General features: G+C 48.3%; 2 protein-coding genes across 13 annotated transcripts in view; one reads left to right on the top strand and one right to left on the bottom strand.

The window, feature by feature from the left end:
• Positions 1-21,269, top strand: part of FRMD4A (FERM domain containing 4A) — a 466,908-nt gene that overhangs the window by 303,044 nt on the left and 142,595 nt on the right. For 8 of the 9 annotated variants that reach the window (XR_014261317.1, XR_014261318.1, XM_082452755.1 and 5 more), the window contains exon 3: positions 18,730-18,824. Coding sequence is in view for 7 of the 9 variants with exons in the window: in XM_082452755.1 (XP_082308881.1) it covers positions 18,730-18,824 (95 nt within the window). In the remaining 2 variants the exon portion in view is untranslated. Of the gene's footprint in view, positions 1-8,520; positions 8,617-18,729; positions 18,825-21,269 lie in introns of all 9 variants that reach the window. The other variant, XM_082452748.1, reaches the window with a different exon arrangement.
• LOC309656436 (uncharacterized protein) lies at positions 1,399-18,790 on the bottom strand. 4 transcript variants are annotated; one of them, XM_082452969.1, is made up of 4 exons: positions 18,703-18,790; positions 5,556-5,709; positions 3,501-3,651; positions 1,399-2,441 (listed from the first exon to the last, which is right to left on the bottom strand). In XM_082452969.1, exons 1-4 carry the CDS (start codon positions 18,711-18,713, stop codon positions 2,323-2,325), a joined length of 435 nt encoding a protein of 144 aa, XP_082309095.1. In that variant the 5' UTR covers positions 18,714-18,790; the 3' UTR covers positions 1,399-2,322. The 4 variants fall into 4 exon arrangements, 1 of the variants encoding a protein (XP_082309095.1); XR_014261334.1 differs by lacking the exons at positions 1,399-2,441; positions 3,501-3,651; positions 5,556-5,709 and adding exons at positions 12,910-15,194; positions 16,302-16,405 and having other exon boundaries at positions 18,703-18,780; XR_014261335.1 differs by lacking the exons at positions 1,399-2,441; positions 5,556-5,709; positions 18,703-18,790 and adding an exon at positions 4,534-4,596 and having other exon boundaries at positions 2,513-3,651.

Genomic DNA, 21,269 nt, shown 5'->3' with positions numbered 1-21,269 from the left:
TTGTATTACACGTAGTGGGTTGGTTTGGGGGTTTTGTTTAATTCTTTCTTCCCCACAAGCAGCATCAGAAGCGGGGAGTTATGGTCTCATGGTTCAATGCAGAAGGTCTAGAGTCAGACCGCCTGAGTTTGAAGCCCAGCTATGGCGCGTAATAGCTGTGTGACCTTTCCTGTAGGAATAATGTTAACAATAGTACTTGCTTGTCGAGAAGATTAACTGCAATGACGTGTATATTACTGAACACCTGACTAGATGCCGGGCACCGTTCTAAGGCTTTACCTGTTCTAAGGCCTCTAATCCTCACAACACGTGGATGAGATACTGTTTTTTCGTTGAGAGGTTCATTTAACTTGCCTGAGACCCCATAGATGGTGAATGGCTTCTGAATCAGGGCTCTGAACCCCGTGGCGTGGGGCAGGTGAACGATGTGTAGTTGTGGCTGCTTCGCTGTGAGCTCCTTCAGGTCGGGGAGTGTGGCTTCCCGTCGTGGACCCTCACACCTTGCTCACCGCCCAGCACACGATGGTTGCTCCATAAATACCGCCCGGCATCCAGGGGAGACATCTATGGGAAGGCAGCCTATAAACTACAAGTTGTCGGAATTCTGATAACATCACAAAGAATCTCGCCCCCAACACACTACTGCTTCCTTCAGAGCAGCTCCGTCCCAGCTAGAATCAGTTAGAATCAATGATTCCTGGGCCTCCCCTCCCCCTCAGATCACTTAAGCCCCACCTCTTTAGGGTGGGACTCAGGCGGCAGTGGCTTCTTTGACTTCCCAGGTGGTCCTCACATGCCGCCAGGGCTGCTTATTGCTAACGTAGAACATCCCAGCTGACGTTTCTGCGCAGACCTCCTGCTTCCCATTCTAGAACCTCCCGTTTGGAGGAACGCATTTTTAGAGCACAGTGGAGAGTCCTGGATTTCACTGTTGCTGTTGGTGCACCAGGAGGGCACTTCAATCAAGTAGTTCGAAAAGTCAGCCTAGAGTGTATCTTGTAAGAGATGCTCAAAGACAGTACAGTTGGCCCTTCCTATCCGTGGTGCTGCATCCGCCGATTCAGCCAGCCACGGGTCGTAAATATAGTACATGATCCTGGTTGTTGACTCCACAGATGCGGAACCCACGGATCCGTAGGACCGACTAAGGGACTTGAGCATCCACAGATTTCAGTCTCCTCAGGGTGGTCCCGGAACTGATCCCCTGCAGACACAGAGGGCCGACTGTAGTCAGTGTATGCAGCAAACGCAGCATTAGGTTCAATCTCCAGGGACCCACATGGGGCAAACTGGTCCTCCTGATCTAAGGTATCACCACAGCCCACCTCACACGCATTAGAGTGGGTTTAATTTTTGCTTTTGCTCTGTTTCATTTTTCCCTCCACTCTCTGACTAAGAAAGTGAAAGTCCTGAAGATGAAGTGCCAAGAGATCTTTCTCTGACTCTGCTAAAACGGTCCTGAGGGATTGGGCTTGATGAGTTCTGACGGACGGGTGAGTCAACCCGGATTGAGGCTCATCCCAGAGTAGCTCAGCCCCGCCCCCAGTGAAGGCCAGGATGTCCCCAGTGATGACGTCTCACAGGAGGTCCTCCCCAAGGAAGGCAACATGAGACGAGGATGTTGATGGAGGTGGGGCTGTGGAGGGGGAGTTGCAGAGAAGGTGGCAAAGAAATTAACGAGCATGAAGTAATAATCATACGTCAAAAACTGAATTACAGGGGCTTCCCTGGTGGCGCAGTGGATAAGAATCCGCCTGCCAATGCAGGGGACACGGGTTTGATCCCTGGTCCGGGAAGATCCCACATGCCGCGCAGCAACTAAGCCTGCGAGCCACAACTACCGAGCCCGCATGCCACAACTACTGAAGCCCGCGGCCTAGAGCCCGTGCTCTGCAACAAGAGAAGCCACCGCAATGAGAAGCCTGCGCGCCGCAACGAAGAGTGGCCCCTGCTCACCTCAACTAGAGAAAGCCCGCATGCAGCAACGAAGACGCAACGCAGCCAAAAATAAATAAATAAAATAAGAATAAAAATAAATTAAAAAAGAAACTGAATTACATTTTACACATACTCTCATTTCATCTTCACAACATTCATAAGGTCAGTGGAATTACACCCATTTTACAGAAAAAGACTGATTTCTCTGGGAAAGTAAGCTCCTTGGCCATGACCCCACAGCAGTTTGTGAGCCATGGTCCAATCCAGGTCTGTGACTTCAAAGCCTTCCTTTTTCCAGACAATGATTCTGGGTTCTTAAGGCCGCAGTTAGAAGCCCAGGTCTCCAGAGGGCAGCCTGTGAAGTGGACCTCATCCAGAGGAGCACTACTTGGGGACCAGAAGACTTTGGCCTGAAAACGCAGCAGAGACTGGAAGTGAGGGTCCCACTTCTCTCTCTGTGCCTCTTTGTCCAACTGAGAAGTGTCTTGTGGGAAGACTTAGGTCTGGAGTAATTTTTAAAAATCAGAAGTTACGATACTGAGCACACGTGTGCCGTACACACACACACACACACACTCTCTCTCTCTATCTTTCTGGATGACATTGAACATGAACGTAGAGGGTCAGACTTTCCTTTTAGCCTCTTATGGAGGGTTCAGTGGCCGTGCTGGGGTTGCATTCATGGGGAGCCTCGTGCTGGCTCTGCGGGGGTGGGCACAGGTGAAACGGAGCAGTTGGAAGTTGGCTACATCTCCCAACTTCTCTGCACTGAGAACCAAGAACCCCGCGGCCAGGAGAGTCAGTACAAGACCAAGGATCTCTGCTCTCGGCCCAGGGCTCTTCCTCCTACACCCTGACTTTGGCGAAGCTCTGCGAGGGAATCCGTCTTATTTTCATTATTTTTTCCCCTGCTCATTGTAACGTTACTGCCATCTTGAATCCTTGACTTCTTCGATAGGAAGCCTTCAGAGAGGCCTGGCAAGGCAGCAACACAGAACAAAATCTCTTTTGTGCCTGTGACCTGGGCCAGGGTCTGACCCTTTGTCGCACAAGTGGAGGAAAGGGGGACCAGGAGTGACAGCTCCCTCCCCAAAGGACACCCTGCCTAGCAACCAGTGACACCGCTGCCACGGGGTCAACAGCCTGCGATGATTTCTCTCTCCAGACTGACACGCTATTAAGAATGTAAAGCGTACTGACCCGACTCTACAAAGGGAAATGGAGGGCCTTAAGAGAGAGGGTGGGTGAAGGGAGTCTGCCAAGGCCCCAGGTCAAGCCCCCAGATGAGTCATCGCCTGGCCCAAGCACCAGCCACGCTCGGGCGGGGCGCGGAGGGTCTTGGGCACTGCGTGTGAATCATCTCTCTGCAAGTCTAACAATTCAGTGTCGCAGATGGCCCTGCCAGCCGCCCCGGGTTTATTTTGATGAAATGATTTTTGACTGGAAGAGACAGGCAGGTGACTAGGGCAAAGGCTGGGGTGCACACCTTTGTCCTGGCTTTCCTTTATCCCCACTGACAGGCCCCTCCCACTTCCTCAGTTGGGGCTCACAGGATAACACACCGAGAGAAGACGTGAGCCCCCAGCCGGACCCTCCTGTGGAAGAGTGTCGCTGAACACGTACAGAGATCCCGGCAGCTGAGGGATGGCTCCCTGACGCCTCCTGAGGCAGACGTCCTTGCTGGCTTTGGAAGGCACTTGAGTCTGGTGGGACCTAGAACGAGGAGAGACGAGCTCACTCAAGGCCCGTGTGAAGACTGAGAAGGACCTGGACCTGGGAACGGATCTCAGGGGGAACACTGGTGTTTATCAGTATGAAGGCTTCCCTTGCTCCAATCATTCCTCCACCTCACTCTTCACTGACTGATGGACGGATTCATCCATCCACTCATTCATTGATCAACCCGGGCCGTCACTGGACATTGACCATCTGGCTCAGGCTCTATGGAAACAAAGATACAGGCGATCCTGCTCCCCAGACATGGTCATTCTTGAGGAGGAATAGACTCTGAGCACAGATGCGTGTGTCGTGGGACCAGAGCATCCGGGGAGGCTGATGGACCCCGTGTGCGTGACTCACGTGGCGCTGCTGGGGCAGCCTGGGTGGGAACCGGAGAGAGGGTGTGAGGTCAAGGCAGCTCTCTCCGCAGAGGGACTACGTGCAGGGTCTTGAATTAAAAAGGTAGTTGGGGGGACTTCCCTGGGGGTCCAGTGGTTAAGACTCCGCACTTCCACTGCAGAGGGCACAGGTTTGATCCCTGGTCGGGGAGCTAAGATCCCACATGCCACACCTAGCAGCCAAAGCAAAAAAGGTAGTTGGGGGCAGCAGAGAAAGAGGAAGGGGCCCAGAGGCCACAGGAGCAGATGTGCAGTGGAAGAGCCCGGCAGTAAGGGAAAGAACAGGGCCCCCAGACACAGGTGGAAGCTCCCTCCCACTCTCCCACCCACCCGCCTGGCTTGGGGGGTCTCCTCAGGGTGGGCTTGCAGACCTGCCCAAGAGGAGATGCAGATCCAGACCGTTCCCCACCTCCTGGCTGCCTGTACCGGCACCTCCACTCCATCCCGCACGGGTCCGAGGGCACTTGACTCAGCTCACCTGGCTTTGCTTTTTCCCAGCGTGATGTTTTGGATGTTGCCTCTCGCCTTAACAGTCTGCAAGGAGGCCGGTGCACTTCGCCAGAATTGGGACTGACTGCCTATTTCTTCTGTGGCTTGGCTTCAGAATCAAGACAAGACGTCAGTGCCAAGCTGCCTAATGGCTGACGTGAGCATGTGTTAAGAACCTAATAAAATAGCGCCTCCAAAATTTCTGGCCAAATTCACTTATGTAAATACATCTAACATAAGGCCTCTCCCAGAATATCCCATCGGGCTTCAGGAGACAGCTTTAAAACCTGCTGCAAGCGGAGAGGGTGGTGCATAGGGGCTAAACTACGAAACGGTTCATGGGAGCTGCATTTCTGTCCTTCCCAGGGACCATGTTGAAGACATGCTGTCTGCTGTCCCTCACGTGTGGAACCAAACGATAAATTCCTTCTTGGATGTACTCCCAGGAAAAGGCTTGCCTGCGCGTGTTAACTCAGCCTGCTTCTTGGGTCCGTTGACAAAGACAGTGTAACGTAGTCAGCAACAGGAGCTCGTTTATTTCATGTGTTTGAGCATCTTCAATGGACTCTGTCTTATTTTGTGTTTTAATCCCCCTATTATATACCATTTAAAATTTTGTAAGCCTCCTCCGAATCTTCTGGAAATGGGGGGTTGGGGGGGGTGAATGTAGGCAAATAATAAAATAATATTTTCGATCTGAGAATGAGGGTATTACAAGCACACAATTTTTCTTTGGACCCCGCGGCACATCATCTGTTCTCATCCACTTAATTAGCACGGCACGTGGGAGGGGCTGCAGTGCTTTTTGCCTTGTTGTCTGACTTCAGTGAAATGGCTCCTCAGGAATAAATATTTCTCAGCCAAAAGTTGACCTCCCCTCCTTCGTTTCCTGGGACACCAGTGCCTGTGCACTTTCTCATCTCTCTCCCACCCCGGCGAGAGTGCCTTTTTAATTATATTGAAAATGACATCATCATCGGGCAGCGCGCACTGTCTCTCTCTAGCATGTACCTGCCAGCAATTTGCAAGAGCGATGGGGGAAGGGTCCGCAGGGAGGAGACTTGGGGAACTTCCAAACATCAGAAAGCCAGCGCCGTGTCTCCATACATCCCTGGAGCAGGAGAGAGACTTCTTTCTCTTCTGGCCAGTAAACGTCGTTTTAACCCTAAAGAAGCAGGAGGCAGGGACCGATATGAGAAAGTAAACCAGTCGAGTGAATGGAGGCGAGCATCAGTGAGCAGACACTGGGAGCAGAGACGGGGTGCTATTTAGGGCATGTCTACCCAAACAAGTTCACTTCCGAGGGAAGTCGTCTGCTTTCTGTTCTCCTGACTGCCTAGCGATGATTTATTCATGGTTCCTGGGATAAAGGATATGACAGTTCACTCAAAAGAGGATTTAGATTGCGATCAGAGCAGGTCCTTGTCAAAGTGATGAGAGGATAAGTCATTTGTATGGGGAGTCAGTTACTGACAGAAGGAGAAAAGGGGAATCTGCCTTTATTCAGCATCTTTCGTGCACCCGGTACTTTATAAATGATCATGTATTGACTCCTCACAGCAACCCATGAAGTAGATGTTATTGTTCCAATGTTTCAAAGTGAAAATAAATGCTTTATTTATACATGGAATAGAATTGGGTTTCCAAGCCCTGTGGTCTGACTTCAAATCCACTGCCCCGATTGCATGAAAGGGGTGCTTACGTTTTAAGATCCATCACAGCATATATAGATGGATCAATCACAGCCATATATATATATATATATATTTTTTTTTTTTTTTTTTAATGCCTCACAACTCCCCACTCTCCCCATCCTCATACTGGAAGGCAAGCTTTCTATTTCCGGTATGTGGGTGAGGAAGCCATATTCTTTGAACATCAGCCGTGCCCTTGGCAAAGGACAGTAGGTGCCACCCTTCTGTATATTACATGAAAGGTAGCAATCAGCCTACCTGTTCCGGAAAATGGCTCTACCCTAACCCTTCCTCTCTGCCCTATTGCCGTATCATCCCTTTACTAATGAAACTCCTAAGAGGTCCTAGCTACCGCTGACTACACAACTGATTGGAATGGTTGAGCCTTGCCTAAGATTCCGTGGCTTCCTATGGACCACACAGAGCTAATTGCAAAACTCCGATGTCCTGCGCTCTGGGATGATGCCCTTCTTCACTCTTCCCTGAACATCAGGCAAAGGGAATAATTCAGTGTGCAATGTCGTGAAGACCTTAAGTTGGAATTGGTCTGGGTGCCATTTGTCCCACTGGAAAGGTGACCAGTTGGCCGGTTTGATCCTGGGGAACTTACTCCAGGATTCACCTCCCAGTGAATGTATGGGTGGTTTACATCCAAAATAGTAATTTACTACTCACTGTAGAACAAGATAGGGTCATAACCCAGAATGCAGGGCAGGCTTTGAGTTAAAGAAAAAATAATAGAAGGGGTAGACACAACGACTGTGGACGATGAATTCCAAGACCCTTAGCATCCCCTGTATTTTCTTCAAGTGTCTCCGAATTGGGGCCGCAGACTTGTCAGCCTGACCTTGGTAAAGGCAAGTTGAGTACCGCACATCTTTTTGTGTTTTCGCCTCACTGAAACCGTTATCATTTCATGAATGCGGAGAGGCTGCCGAGGGGAGCCACCCTGGACGAGCAGTCCTTGTGACATTGCCCCGAGCAGGCTGGAGTCTGGGGGTTACTATGTTAATGAGCAGGCGCTCCCTAATGAACACCTGCCCGCCCGCCCGGAGTCCCAAGGGGAGCAGATCCTGAATAAAGCAGGCTCCCCAGCCAGCTGGCAGAAGCACTTTGCATTTCTGGAGGAGTAATAATTATGTGCTCCTGTCAAAGCCTTCCCATTGGGCATCATTCAAATGCATGGATGAGAAAGACTCGGCTTCCCAGACTGATTTCAACCCCAACTTTCCCCCATGCTGGGACCAGGGTGAATCTTAGCAAAATGTGGAAGAAACCATGTGGAAATAAGAGGATGAGAACAAGGGAATAAATTAGTATCATATAAAGAATAATACATAGGAATAGTACAAAGGGCGGGGACGAGCAACTGGGAAACAAGCAAGGTTAGTCCCTGATGCTGGGTTAAAGGGCAGAGTCTGTTGAAAGGAATACAGACACAACACATCTTTTCCTGGGTGTACAAGTAACTTTCCCAAAGTATATGTCACAGCCTCCTTCGTGGGTGCCTGGAGGTATGTGACCCCATTGAAACCCAGGGGCTCTTTTGCATCTGGGCATATGGCATCTGGACCCATCCTTCTCCATGGGGTACCACAATCTCTGCCTAGCAGCTCTGTGCTTCCAACCAGCCTTGAGAGGGCGTGTGGGTTTCATCCTCCCTGTGGTCAGCTTTCCTGCTAGGCTGGTGTAACAATCAAACAATGACCCTTCAGTCTATCCCCATCTACCAATTAAAAAAACCTGTGTGTCAGGCACGGTGCTCCGGGGGCCGGGCTACAGATATTGATCAAACCTGATCCCTGCCCTCCGGGAACATATTGTCTGGCAGAATTCTATTGCGCTTAGAAAAAGCAGCTTCAGACCCCTCCTGTCTGTGCTGTTTGTGACTTGCTGGATCTGTACCCGGCATTTAAAACCAAAGCTTTAGAGTCAGTCCCAGACTCAAGCCCCTCGTCTGCCCTGTGCCCTTGGGGGGTTGTGACCTTGAGCACAGTAGCTGTTCTAAGCCCCAGTGTCCTCATCGGTACAACGTCGCAGGGTTGCTTTGCTTTGAAGATGAAATAAGATCGTATAAGTGAAGCATGGAGCCCAGAACCTGGCAGAGGGAGGCCTGTAGAATATGATGGTGCTGGGGCCAGAGGGGCAGCAGATGCAGGAGGGAAAGCTGGGGAGGAGCCAGGAAACCTGGACCTTAGCATAATGTGTGCAGTGACTGCTTTTTGCCTGCCAGGACCCACATGTGACTGACGCCCTTTGGTTTTCTTTCCTTCCTGTTTCAGATCGTTGCAGCCTTTTCTGAAACCGCCTACTTAAGTGGTCTAGCAAAAGACCGGTCAGGCGCTTGGGTCCCATCCCCACATGTGCCGGTCACTAAGGTGACCTCCCTTGTCCATGGACCGGCTTCTCGACCCCTTGAACCTTAGTTTCCTGCCCTGTCAGTTAAGTGGGTTGGGTAACCAGTCCCTCTGGCTCTTTATATGATCCAGCGTCCCTAGGTGACTTATACCCACCTGACTGTTGAGTTAAATCTGCGGGTTACTAGCTGTGTGCCTTTGGCAAGTTACTGCTTTCTCTGTGCTTTGGCTCCTTCTGTATCCAATGGGGGTAATCCTGGCATCTGCCTGCTGGGTAAGGATTGACTCAGTTCTGCGCTGGGACAGAGGCTGCACCCAGTAAATGGAAACCGTTAGTATTGGCTGTGTCTGGAGCCAGCTTGGCTGAGATGCTCTGCTGCTGGTCCCTCCTGAGCCGGAGGTAAAGCATTCGTCTTCTGTCCACTAACGAGCTGGGGTTCTTACTGGATGGGGACCTCCCAGATGGAGAGATGCTCCCTCTGGCAGGACCCACTGAGCTTTACACGCCCCCCACCCCTGCCTATCCCAGGCGCCTGGGAGCCCAGAAGAGCAAATAACCCTACGTAAAGGAAGCAGTGCCCCGTTTGCCCCCAGCCACGGAACCCAGGGGCTGCTCAGACGCGGTAGGAAGGAAGCCAGCCTCCCCAGCTAATCAGCCGGAGCGTCAAGCGGGTGACGGGGAGGGGGAGCGCGGCCAGACCCGCGTCTGTGTGCGCGATGACCTCACGCTTTCTCTCGATCACCGGCGCCCCCTCCCCAGGACGAACGAACAGCCAATGAGCGCTCGGCTGCTTAATGCGGAGCCCCCAGGGGGAGGGGGAGGGGGGAAGGGAGGGCGGGAGCCAGGCTCCCAGCTGCTCTGGGAAACACAATAACAGGCAGGGCTTCAAAGAGGCCGCAGGCTCAGGCATCGTTGATTCCGAGCTGCCCCCCTTCACCCCCCTCTCTCCCTCTCGGTTTTCAGAAAGGTTGGAGAGAAAGGGCGCGCTGACCACGCTTTCTTCCCCGCTCTCAGCACTGGACTCTCTGCCACCTCCACTGACGCGGCCACTCCTCCGGGGCCGGGAATCACCCTTTCCTGGGATGGGGCTGGCGGTGCCGTCGGAGCGGGAGGGTGTGGCCCAGCTGCGGAGCTGTCCCCGGCAGCCTGGCGGTCCCTGTGGGCCCTGCAGCCAGAAGCGAATTGTCCAGATCAGCCTTGGGGAGGAGGGAGAGGTGAGAGGGTCAGTCTTTGGGCCGTGATTCCTCCCAGACCACAGATGGGAGCCGTGTGATGTTTTAATTTTTTTTAATGCAATTCAGAAGTGGCCATTCCATTGATTTTGAATCTGTGAGCTGCCCCCAAGGGAGTGGCGGATGACAAGAAAGGGCTTGAGGGGAGAAGTCCCTGAGTTGAAGCCCACGCTGCCAGTGACTGACCCAGGGTCAGTTCTGATACAAAGGCTCCTCCACCTGGACTTGCGTATGTGGCTTCCTTGCCCAGAAAGTCAATGGCATTATAAAGAGAAAGTGCAAATACTAGTAAAGGGCTTTCTGCTGAGATCCCATTTTATGTCTCAAACAACCAGCAGATTTGGGGTTTCCTGCTATTAGGACCTGCCAGGCACTGCGGGGCTTCTGCCTGAGGGTGTGTATTCGTTTCCTGAGGCTGCCGTGACAAATCACCACAAACTTGGGGGCTTAAAATAACAGAAACATATTCTGTCACAGTTCTGGAAGGCAGAAGTCAAAATCAAGCTGTCAGCAGAGCCAAGCTTCCTCTGGAAGCTTGAGGGGAAAATCCATTCTTAGCCTCTTCTGGCTTCTGGTGGTTGCCAGCCTTCCCTGACATGCAGCTTCATCGCTCCCATCTCTGCCTCTGTCTTCACACGGTCCTCTAGTGTGTGTCTGTCTCTGTCAGAACTCCCCCAGTCTCTCTCTTAGAAGGATCCATGTGATTGCACTTGAGGTCCACCTGGATAGTGCAGGAGACGCTTTTCCTCTCAAGGATCATAATCACATTTTTGTAATGGGAGGTCATGTTCACAGGCTCCAGCATTTAGGATGTGGACAGAACTTTTTGGGGGCAACCATTCAGCCCATTACAGGACACAGCAAGTCATGTCACAAAAATTCACCATGTTCATAGCAGCATTATTCACAAAAGCCAAAACAGGAAAGCAACCCAGGTGTCCATTGATGGATCAATAAATAAACAAAATGTGGTTTATCCACACAGTGGAATATTACTCAGCCCTAAAAAGGAAGGAAATTCTGACACCTGCTACAATGTGAATGAACCGTGAGGATGTTATGCTAAATGAAATAAGCCAGTCACAAAAAGACAAACGCTGTATAATTGCACTTAGATGAGGTACCTGGAATAGTCAAATTCATAGGGAAAAAAAGCAGAATGGTGGTTGCCAGGGCCTGGAGGGAAGGGGAATGGGGAGTTGTTGTTTAATGGGTACAGAGTTTCTATTTTGCAAGAGGAAATATTCTAGAGATTGGTTGCACAACAATGTGAATATACTTAACAATACTGAACTGTGTACTTAAAAGTGCTTAAGATGGTCAATTTTATGTTGTGTGTTTTACCATACTTGTAAAAATGTTTTAATTAAAATAAATTTATCACAACACAAGAGCATGCATGCCAAGCGTGAACCAAGTCCCTGTGGTAAATGCTATAGGAGTTCAGAGGAGAAAGAGACTGTTTGGAGGTAGGATGATCAGGGACGCCTTCCTGAAAGAAGTGGGCCTTGAGCAAGATGAAATTCAAATGGGCGGGGAGAGGATGTTGTGGGCAAAGTTTTGGAAATAGAAACGAGATTGGTGTTTTCTTCACTCTGATACAAATAGATTGGACAAAAATGAGTACTTTTGGAGGGAATCGGGCAAAAGTGAGGTTGGATAGGAACTAGATTCAAAGAGTGGCCTTAAATACCAGACTGACATATATAACTTGATACCATTTAGGAGATTATTATAATAATTCATAGGTGAGATAATGAGGGTCTGAAATAATAATGAACACATAGAACATTCGCTTTGTGCCAGACACTTGCTCTAAGCACCTTATGCAGGTCAATATTAATTCATTAAATCCTCATAGCAGCCCTGTGATGTGGTGTGGTCCTCATCCGCATTTTGCAGCCGAGGAAACTGAGGTACAGAGAGCTCAAGTGACTTGCCAGAGCTTATATAAGAAAGATGGCTATGTTAACTTGACAGATTTAAGAGATCCAGGGGGGATCCAGAATGGTTGCAAAGTTTTTTAGAATGAGTGACTAGACCCTTGAGAAGGTTGGGAAGGTTTTAGAGAAGGAAGAAACTAAATTTGATAATAAGTTTAATGAATAAAGAATCAAATTTAGGGCAGGAGTTCGATTCATCAGTCTAGTTCATCACTTTATAGAGGGGAACACTGAGACTCTGAGAAGTTATACAGTTTGTCCAAGAGCATCTCTGTGGGATGGATCCATGTTAAGTGGAAAGTAGAATATGTGAGTGATAATAAAAATTTTCTGTGGGAAACTGGAGAGGAGCTTGGGTACCACCTGGTCAGCTGACGGCTCTCCCCAGCCTGCCTGCACAGCTCACGAGTTCACTAGAAGGATCATCGGCCAAGGGATGTGCCCAGAGCACTGTACAGCCATACATTCGTGTGAAGTGTTCTTTTGATCGTTACAATCCAGTCATGTCCCACCTCGGAAGGCAGCATAGACGGGGCCCGTTCCAGAACCTTGTACATGCTGGTATGTGCACGGCTTCCCACTGGAACAGTTCAGAGCCCTTGGGAACTTAGATCTGTGTGGTAGAGTCAGACGTTTATAAAGAGATTCTATTCATCAGATATAAGGAGGAATAAAAGCTTAGAAGGACACATTGGAAAAAGAATCTGAGATAGAAAAAGAAAATAAGAAAAGCTATTGAGTGAACAAAGTTCATTACAGGCTGAGAGAAAGTCAATCTTTTTTTTTTTTTAACATCTTTATTGGAGTATAATTGCTTTACAATGGTTTGTTAGTTTCTACTTTATAACAAAGTGAATCAGCTATACATATACATATGTTCCCATATCTCTTCCCTCTTGTGTCTCCCTCCCTCCCACCCTCCCTATCCCACCCCTCTAGGTGGTCACAAACCACCTAGCTGATCTCCGTCGTGACCTTGGCGGGCCAGGATGGCACCAATGACCCAGCACAGGCTGTTTCTAACCCAAGACGCGCAGGGCTTGCCTTGCTCACATCGGCACTGAGGCCCCGGCCCGGTTTGTCCTGTAGAACTTGACTGGGCTACAGGCTGCCTTTCTGCCCTCACTCCCAGCAACAAAGTAATTGGCAGATTGTAATCAGCAGATTCTGTAAACATCCCTTCAAAGTACATAACAGCATAAAGCTTTCTACCCAGCAACGTTCACCAAATGAGTTTAAGAAATGTAGTTCATTAATCACCATCGCGTCAAGGTGGGATATTGTCTTAGTTTGCAAGATCAGGAAATCACAGGCTGATGCCTTAAATGGTTTTAAACCTACCATACAGGGAATTAAAGTTTTGGTGCCTGAACCAATCAGGATAGATTAGGTTATGCTGTGATGACAAACAACCGCCAACGTCAAGGTTACTTAACAACGAGGTTTATTTCTCACTCATGCTACACGTCCATCAGGGGGATGGGAGAGCTCTTTGTCATTGATGGAGCAGCTACTTGCTGGGGCATTGCCAGTCACCATGACAGCGGAAGAAAGAGTGTGCCTTTTAATGGGACTTGAGATTCAGCAGTTCTAACCTCAACATCTTCTGGCATCTGTTACCTCACCCTTCAATGCCTTTATTTCCCCATGTATATATTGTGGGTAATTAATGTAGGCTTTTCTTTATTGAGGGTGGTGCTTAGGACCTATAATTACTGTTGTATGAAGTAATGGGACTAACCTTTTTTTATTTTTTTTATTTGTTTATTTTATTTTATTTTATTTTTTTATAAATTTATTTATTTATTTTTGTCTGTGTTGGGTCTTCGTTGCTGTGTGCGGGCTTTCTCTAGTTGTGGAGAGCGGGGGCCACTCTTCATTGCAGTTTACGGGCTTCTCATTGCAGTGGCTTCTCTTGTTGCAGAGCCTGGGCTCCAGGCACGCGGGCTTCAGTAGTTGTGGCACACGGGCTCAGTAGTTGTGGCTCGCAGGCTCTAGAGCGCAGGCTCAGTAGTTGTTGCTCACGGGCCCAGCTGCTCCGCGGCATGTGGGATCCTCCCAGACCAGGGCTCGAACCCGTGTCCCCTGAATCGGCAGGCGGATTCCCAACCACTACGCCACCAGGCAAGCCCACCTTTTTTAATTTTTTGACCAAAGATATGCATCCAAACGGATCCTATCCTTGAAAAGAGTTAGGCTGAGATGATAAAGTTTATTTGAGGGATGCTGCTATTGCTCAGATCCTTTTAGCTGCGTTCAGTGTATGCGTCCCCAAGAAAATTTGTTTTTTTACTGTAGAAATTCCAATGTAAAAAAGGATTGCGGTGACAGGCTAAATCATAGGGATGTGTCACCATGGAGAAACCAAAAGTCAGTGTCAACAAGGCTCCTAAGGTGACATCCATTATTCTGGTGAATTTTTCAGCATGTCAAGTCAGTCCCCTAGCTCTGCAGTGCAGAAACCCGATTGGTCATCCTCGGGGGAAGACTCACATTAACCAAGTTCAAAGTACCTGATGTATAAATCAGTATTGATGCAGAAAATGTCAGTGTTCTGGTTTCAAGTGAGCAATATAACCCTCACCCAGATAGGGCCCTCAGAGCTCATGATCCTTGACCTCTCACCCAGGAGGTAGAGTCAGTAGAAGTGGGGTGGCAGAAGGGTAGTACATGTGACCTGTGAGGCCAGTCTGACTTCAGTTGGAAGCCTGGCTTTGCTGTGAGACAGCCTGCCTGATGTCTCCAAGTCTCAGCATCATCACTGGCAGAGGAATGACAGTCTCTTATTTTAGAAGATAATGCAGTCATGTAGGAGACTGCTCAGCAGCGTATGTAGGCATGGCAATCACACCTCAATAAATTCTTTGGAAGCTATGAGATTGGAGGAAGGGGAGTTAAATAGGTAATTTGAGTGTTTCAAATGACTGGCTAAGGTCATGCCTCCTCATGCCTCCATGTCTGCCAGAGAAGAAGCCTTACCGCTGGGACTCAAATATTTAAGGCCTATTGGCTAAGACTGCATTTGTTTCCCCAGCTCGTTTCCTTTTCCCAGACTCCCCTCCATCCGCCACCCCACACACACCGGTCATTCACCCAGCCCCTTCTATGGAACAATTACTATATTTAGTCATGTTATAGATATACTATTATTCCGACCCTAACAACAATTCTTTTCTCTTTCTGGGTAAATGTATGTATCACTGGTCAATTCCACTGGGATGTTGTCTTTCAAGTTTAACTCTCAAAGAGAAGGAAATCTTATTCTGTCATTTCCAAGTTTAGGCTGGAAACCTCACCATCACCCCTAAGAGCCCACAAATAATGACTTTATAGTCATACCTCATTTTATAAAACCAACTTGATCCAATGTGCTCCTCACCTCCGCCACCTCTGTCACCATTCACCAGACTTGACTTAACGTGACTTGTGAAAAAAATCAAGTCCATTCTGAGTACAAGAAGACTTATCACCAGTGAGGATGCTTTTATACATGTGATACAAGCTTCAAAGGCAAACCCCAAAGATTATCAAAATGTTTAAAGAAATAGCAGATTATAGAAATGCTGTGACTGCTGTGAAAGGAACGCAGACATTTGGATGGATAAGTTACAGTACATCACAGTGTAAAAATCAGCCATGTTACCTTACATTTGGTCACAACATCTACATTAAATGCTTTATATCTGGGCAGCCAGGCACCTTATGGGGATGGAGGTGATGCCAGCAACATGACCTGCAGCATCCCATAGCAAACACAGTCTGAGGCTTCAAGAGCCCCCTCACCTTGGATTGATACTTTGCCATTTATCAGTGATGCTCTGAGATGTGCCACGATTATTCCCCTGCCTTCCCCTGTGGTATTTATGAAGGAGGGTCTTACATACAGTCTTGAATTCCCTAACGGTTACTTTTTCACTTTTTCACATTTTAGTGTGAATGGTAGTATAGAATATTAGATGACATTGATTTATCAAGATGGATTTTCCTGTTGATTTATTCATGTCTTCTAGGGGGAGGAAGCTCTGCCCTCACTTCAAACCCACTCCCATCATTTCTGGCAGTTTTCATTGGTAAATTGATGGTGATTGAGGCCCGGGGGCTGCCATCCTGGGAGCTCAGGATGAGGCAGCAAAGAGGGAACCATCTGCTTTGGCTTTTTAAAATGAACCGTAGCTCTTACTCTATGCCCTGATGAAAGTTTAAGGTCCTATTGACAAGTACTATGTGCTGTGCATTTTTGTATCTCCTGTAGGATTGGCTAGTGCCCTATACATATTAGACAGTAAATGTTTGTTGAATTAAAAGGAAGTACACCTGTCTTAGTCTGCCTGGGCTGCCATTACAAAATACCACAGACTGGGGGGCTTAAACAAAAGACACTGATTTGGGGGACTTCCCTGGCTGTCCAGTGTTTAGGACTCCATGCTCCCTCTGCAGGGGGCATGGGTTCAGTCTCTGGTCAGGGAACCAAGATCCCACGTGCTGCACAGTGCAACCAAAAAAAAAAAAAGAAGACACTGATTTTCTCACAGTTCTGGAGGCTGCAAGTTCGAGGTCTGGGTGCTAGCCAGGTCGGGCTCTATGAGGGCTCTCTTCCTGACTTGCAGATGGCAGCCTTCTCACTGTTTCCTCACCTGGTGGAGAGAAAGAGCAAGCAAGCTCTCTGGGATCTCTTCTTATAAGGGCACTAATCCCATCATGAGGGCCTGCCCGCATGACCTCATCTAACCCTAATTACCTCTCAAAGGCCCCACCCTCCAAATACCATCACATTGGAGGTTAAGGCTTCAACACATGAATTTGGGAGGAGGGGACACAGTATAGTCCATAGTGGCACCAAAAAAAAGTGAAATAAGAAACTAAACTGTGATGTAACTCTCTCTCTTTTTTTTTTTGCCACCTTCACCCATTTCACCCACCCGTACCCCCTCCTCTGGCAACCACCAGTTTGTTCTCTGTATCAATGAGGTATTTTTTAATTTTATTTTTTAGATTCCACGTATAAGTAAGACCATACAGTGTTTGTCTTTCTCTGTCTGACTTATTTCACTTAGCAAAGTACACTCAAGGTCTATCCATGTTGTTGTGAATGATAAGATTTCCTTCTTTTTTATGGCTGAATAATATTCCATTGTGTATGTATACCACATTTTCTTTATCCATTCATCCATTGATGGACACTTAGATTGCGTCCATGTCTAGACTTTTGTAAACAGTGCTGCAGTGAGTATGGGGGTGCACTTCTTTTCAAGTTAGTGTTTGTTTTTCTTTTAATTTATGTATTTTATTTATTTTATTTTTGGCTGCATTGGGTCTTTGTTGCTCTGCGTGGGCTTTCTCTAGTTGCGGCGAGCGGGGGCTACTCTTCGTTGTGGTGCACGGGCTTCTTATTGCGGTGGCTTCTCTTGTTGCAGAGCACGGGCTCTAGGCACACAGACTTCAGTAGTTGTGGCTCGCGGGCTCTAGAGCGCAGGCTCAGTAGTTGTGGCACACGCGCTTAGTTGCTCCGCGGCACGTAGGATCTTCCCAGACCAGGGCTCAAACCCGTGTCCCCTGCATTGGCAGGCGGATTCTTAACCACTGCGCCACCAGGGAAGCCCCCAAGTTAGTGTTTTTATTTCTTTTGGATAAATACCCAGAAATGGAATTGCTGGATCATATGGTAGTTCTAAAACAGTCATATAACTCTTGATTTATTGTCTTATCCACCCTCTTAATAGAGAAAAGCAACAGAGTAACGACCAGAACAGGAAATATACTCAGGAAGGGTATCCTAATGTGCATCAATGCACACACGTGTACACACACACACACACACACATTTTCTCTTCTCGAATCTGTTTCTGCTCTGAGCTTGGAGTATGCGTGGAACAGAACAGTCATCGTAAAGGCAGTGCATCGCAAATACCTGAACCGGGAGGCAATTTAGAAATAACTGTTCCCTTTTGGCCCCGTGTCTCCATCATCAGCCTTTCCCTCCTCCCTGACCTCTGAGCCTGGTGGTCTGTGGTCATCTCAACAGTGATAGACCAGAGTGATTGATGTATTGACAATACAAACAGCCGCAGTGATTTCACATCTAAGGCTCTGGCACACTCCTTTGGATTGGCAGAAAATTTTAGGAAAGAGTTCATGATAAAAACATTCTTGGGTAAAACTGTTCTCCTTTGGAAAGGCAAAGTTTCAGTTTATTCTTAAATACTATTCCCAAGGCCCTTTGGCCTTAATGTTAACATTTCTTTCAGGGAGGTACTTCTGTTGTTTGGATTTTAAATTATGGGAGCATATAGAGTGGTCGAGGGCAGTCTGTGGAGCCAGGACTCAAATCACAGCCCCAGCACTTACACAGAGGTGCTCAATCTTTGGGCACCTGTTTCCTCCCCATACAATGGAGTTAATAATAGAACCATCTCACAGGGTTGTGATGAGGGTTAAAGAAGCTGGTGTTTGTAAAGTGCTTGGAACAGGGCCTGGCATGTAGCAAATACTAAATAAGTGCATGTGAAATATATATATATAATCATATTCTATGACATGTTAATTATAGTATTAATATAGTATTATATAACATATGTGTTATACAATATATATTTGATATACATCGTAACATATATTTACTACATATATATGTGTACATATATATTTTTAATAAGACATCTTCCTGTCAATTCACTGTAAAATGTTCTCCTGTGTGGGGAAGGAAGCCACAGGGTTTGACAGCTGTGTTGGTGAACAAGTACCATTTGCTGATAGAAGAAACTACCAGGAAACAAGGTCTCAGTCCATTGATGGCCCTGTCCTCATTGTCTACTCCTTTGGGTTTTATAAAAATCATTTGTATGGATGTTCTTGAGCTTTGGGACATTCCTTCCAAAAAATTATGTAAACCTGAGATTGCACGTTTTAGGAAGAGTAATCTCTCATCACTTACCCTTTTTCCATTTTGTTCTCCCTCCAGCCCAAGCTTTTGGCCAAGGAGCTGCTTGACCTCGTGGCATCTCACTTCAATCTGAAGGAGAAGGAATACTTTGGAATCGCCTTCACAGATGAGACGTAAGTGCCCCGTGTGCTTGGAGAACCTGAAGGGAAAATACAGAACCTGAAGTCGTACTATCTCAGCTGTCCACGGTGAAGGCAGCTGCAGGCCACTTGGGTCTTGTGGTTCAGGGTCAGTCCAAGTTCATCGTCTGAATTTCAAAGGCCTTGTGATCATGCCTGGAACGGCCAAAGGATATAATTAGGGTGATGCTCATATTATGAAATTATGAGGTAAACCAGTTCTTATAATCAAGCCGGTACGTGTTCAGAACCGAAATGTTTATTTTTAAAAAAGTGGATTTGTCTGGGTTTGTTTTCTATTAGAGTTAAATGAAAACTTCTGGAAATGAAACATTTCTCTCCAGTGTTGGAATAACAATAACAGGAAGTCAATGCAATGATAAATTCAATATGAAAAGTATATGTGCAGTTTCACTGTCAACGCTGAAATAGAATATAAAATTCGAAAATTCAGATTGTTCATCTGTTGAAAAGTACATTTGCATTCAGTGATCTTACCGTTTGGCTCTATACAGCAGTGTTTTGCAACACAAGGAAGGAATATCTTTACTAAAATTTCAATTTCCTTCTTAATAAACTGTTCGCAAAAGACTGCAGTGAACACCTGCACAGATTCCTGGATAAAAATAAGCTGTTCTAAGCAAGTGTTTCACAGTTTTCTTTCCTCTGTGTGTACACATACACACGCATGCACATACACTCCTCCAAATCCTCAGACTTACAGAGGTGACTTCCTACAATACTAATAGATCAGGCTTCGGTTAGCGGCTGGACAAGACAGCTCAGGGAGGCTATGCCCCATCAATCAGATGGAACCATCAAGGCAGGATGGGCTCAGAGCAAGGGCAGGGGGCATCCCCGTTGGTCAGTAGGAGAGATGACCAGGTGTATCTGCATGAGGACCCTCCGGGAGCTGCACGTGGACGGGGTGGCCGTAGCATTTATGATCTAAATCGGGACCCTGTGAGTAAAAGGGGGTGTAAATCGGTACTGTCGTGGGCAAACTGGACAGGTGATCACCGTCTAAATTAGCAACCTTTCAGGTGGTGATGTGATCCGGGAGCAGCGTTGGGAGCAGAGTCACACCTGCCTCAAGAAAGCCAGGGTCCAGCGGTTAAGACTCCGCGCTTCCACTGCAGGGGGCGCTGGTTCGATCCCTGGTCAGGGAACTAAGATCCCGCATGCCACGTGGTGCAGCCAAAAACAAATTAAATTTAAAAAAAAAAAAGAAAGCTGGAAGGAACAGGTTACGCCCTGGCCCTGGAGCCTCAGGGAACGGAGCCAGAAGGAAGGCAGGAGTGGTTGCTTCTGGTCTAGAAGGTTCTCTGTGCCTGCGGGTGAGATCCAGTAACCGGGTCTGTGAACCGGAGGGCTGGGATGGGAAGGAGCCGGCAGAGTAATTTGAAAACGTGCTTTAAGACAAACACGCGTCGAGAATAACTACTTCCGCAAACGCAGATGTTTTCTACCCTTTCTCCTGAGAATCACTGTAAACCCCCTCGATCGCCACTCAGATGTTTTTTCACTAATTAGAAAGAAACCACAGTTTGAATGCATCACATTGTTCACATTTCCCAAGTACGTTTCCTCTTCTAAGAGAGCCAGTGAACTCGAGAGGAGTCCCAATTAGACTTCGCTTTTGAGTAAACAAGAGCCAGAGAATGAGCTTGTTGTCCTGGGCCAAGGAGCAAGAAGTCCGCTTGCTGAAGGTTTTAGACCACAGCCCTGATGGCACCAGCCAGAAGGACGTGAACGTCAGGGAGAAAGTGGCTCTTCTCCCGGGAGAGACGCAAGCAGGAAAACCACACAGCACCGTCCGCCTGTCCCATCGAATGGAGCCTGTGTGCTCCGGGCCTGTCTTGGCGCTTCTGGTTCCCTTGGGCCGGCAGGGAAGGCTTGTGTGTGTCAGGGGTGGAGGGCAGAGAGAGAGTCCAGGCTGGAGGGGAGGGTCCTTCCCCCTGGCCTGGTGGAACTGGCAGCTGGAGGGCCCTCTGGGGGGCGTTGATGGGGAGGATATGAGCCATCTTCTGGCACCGTCCAGGGGAAGAGTGGCCACCACCAACCTCTTCACCCCGAGCCTGGGCGCGGGCGTTCCTCTGGGGACTGTAGGAGTGGCAGGCGGCCAGCCGAGATCAGCGGACAGGGCTTTGCAGCTGGCAGACGGTTCCTGGAAAAGAGGTGGCAGATGAGCCTGACTCACCGGGAAATGGTGAGTGTCAGGAACCCCGAGGAAATCAGGAACCGGGCCTCCAAGGGACTAGGATGAGGAGACAGAACAAAGAGGAGACGGGATGGCGGTGACTCGGGGATGGCCGTGACTCAGGACGTGGTCAGTCATGGGCTGACAACACCTGGGGCCAAAGGCGTTGGCTGGGGGCCTCTTTGGTCATCTGACCTTTTCTCCTTTTCCTGCTGGAAAAGGAATGAATGAAAGCTGTC

Source organism: Balaenoptera physalus, assembly GCF_965194825.1.
Source record: "Balaenoptera physalus genome assembly, chromosome: 2".
NCBI lineage: Eukaryota > Metazoa > Chordata > Mammalia > Artiodactyla > Balaenopteridae > Balaenoptera > Balaenoptera physalus.
Note: the sequence above shows the minus strand (reverse complement) of the source record. Positions and strands in the feature narration are given on the sequence as shown.

Excerpts from the sequence above, each read along its gene's own strand:
- LOC309656436 (XM_082452969.1), bottom strand. Across the intron at positions 3,652-5,555 it reads CTCTTGCAAATTGCTGGCAG|GTCCCACCAGACTCAAGTGC; the intron begins GTACATGCTAGA and ends TCCTCGTTCTAG. Across the intron at positions 2,442-3,500 it reads GGGGCTCACGTCTTCTCTCG|ACCTAAGTCTTCCCACAAGA; the intron begins GTGTGTTATCCT and ends AAATTACTCCAG.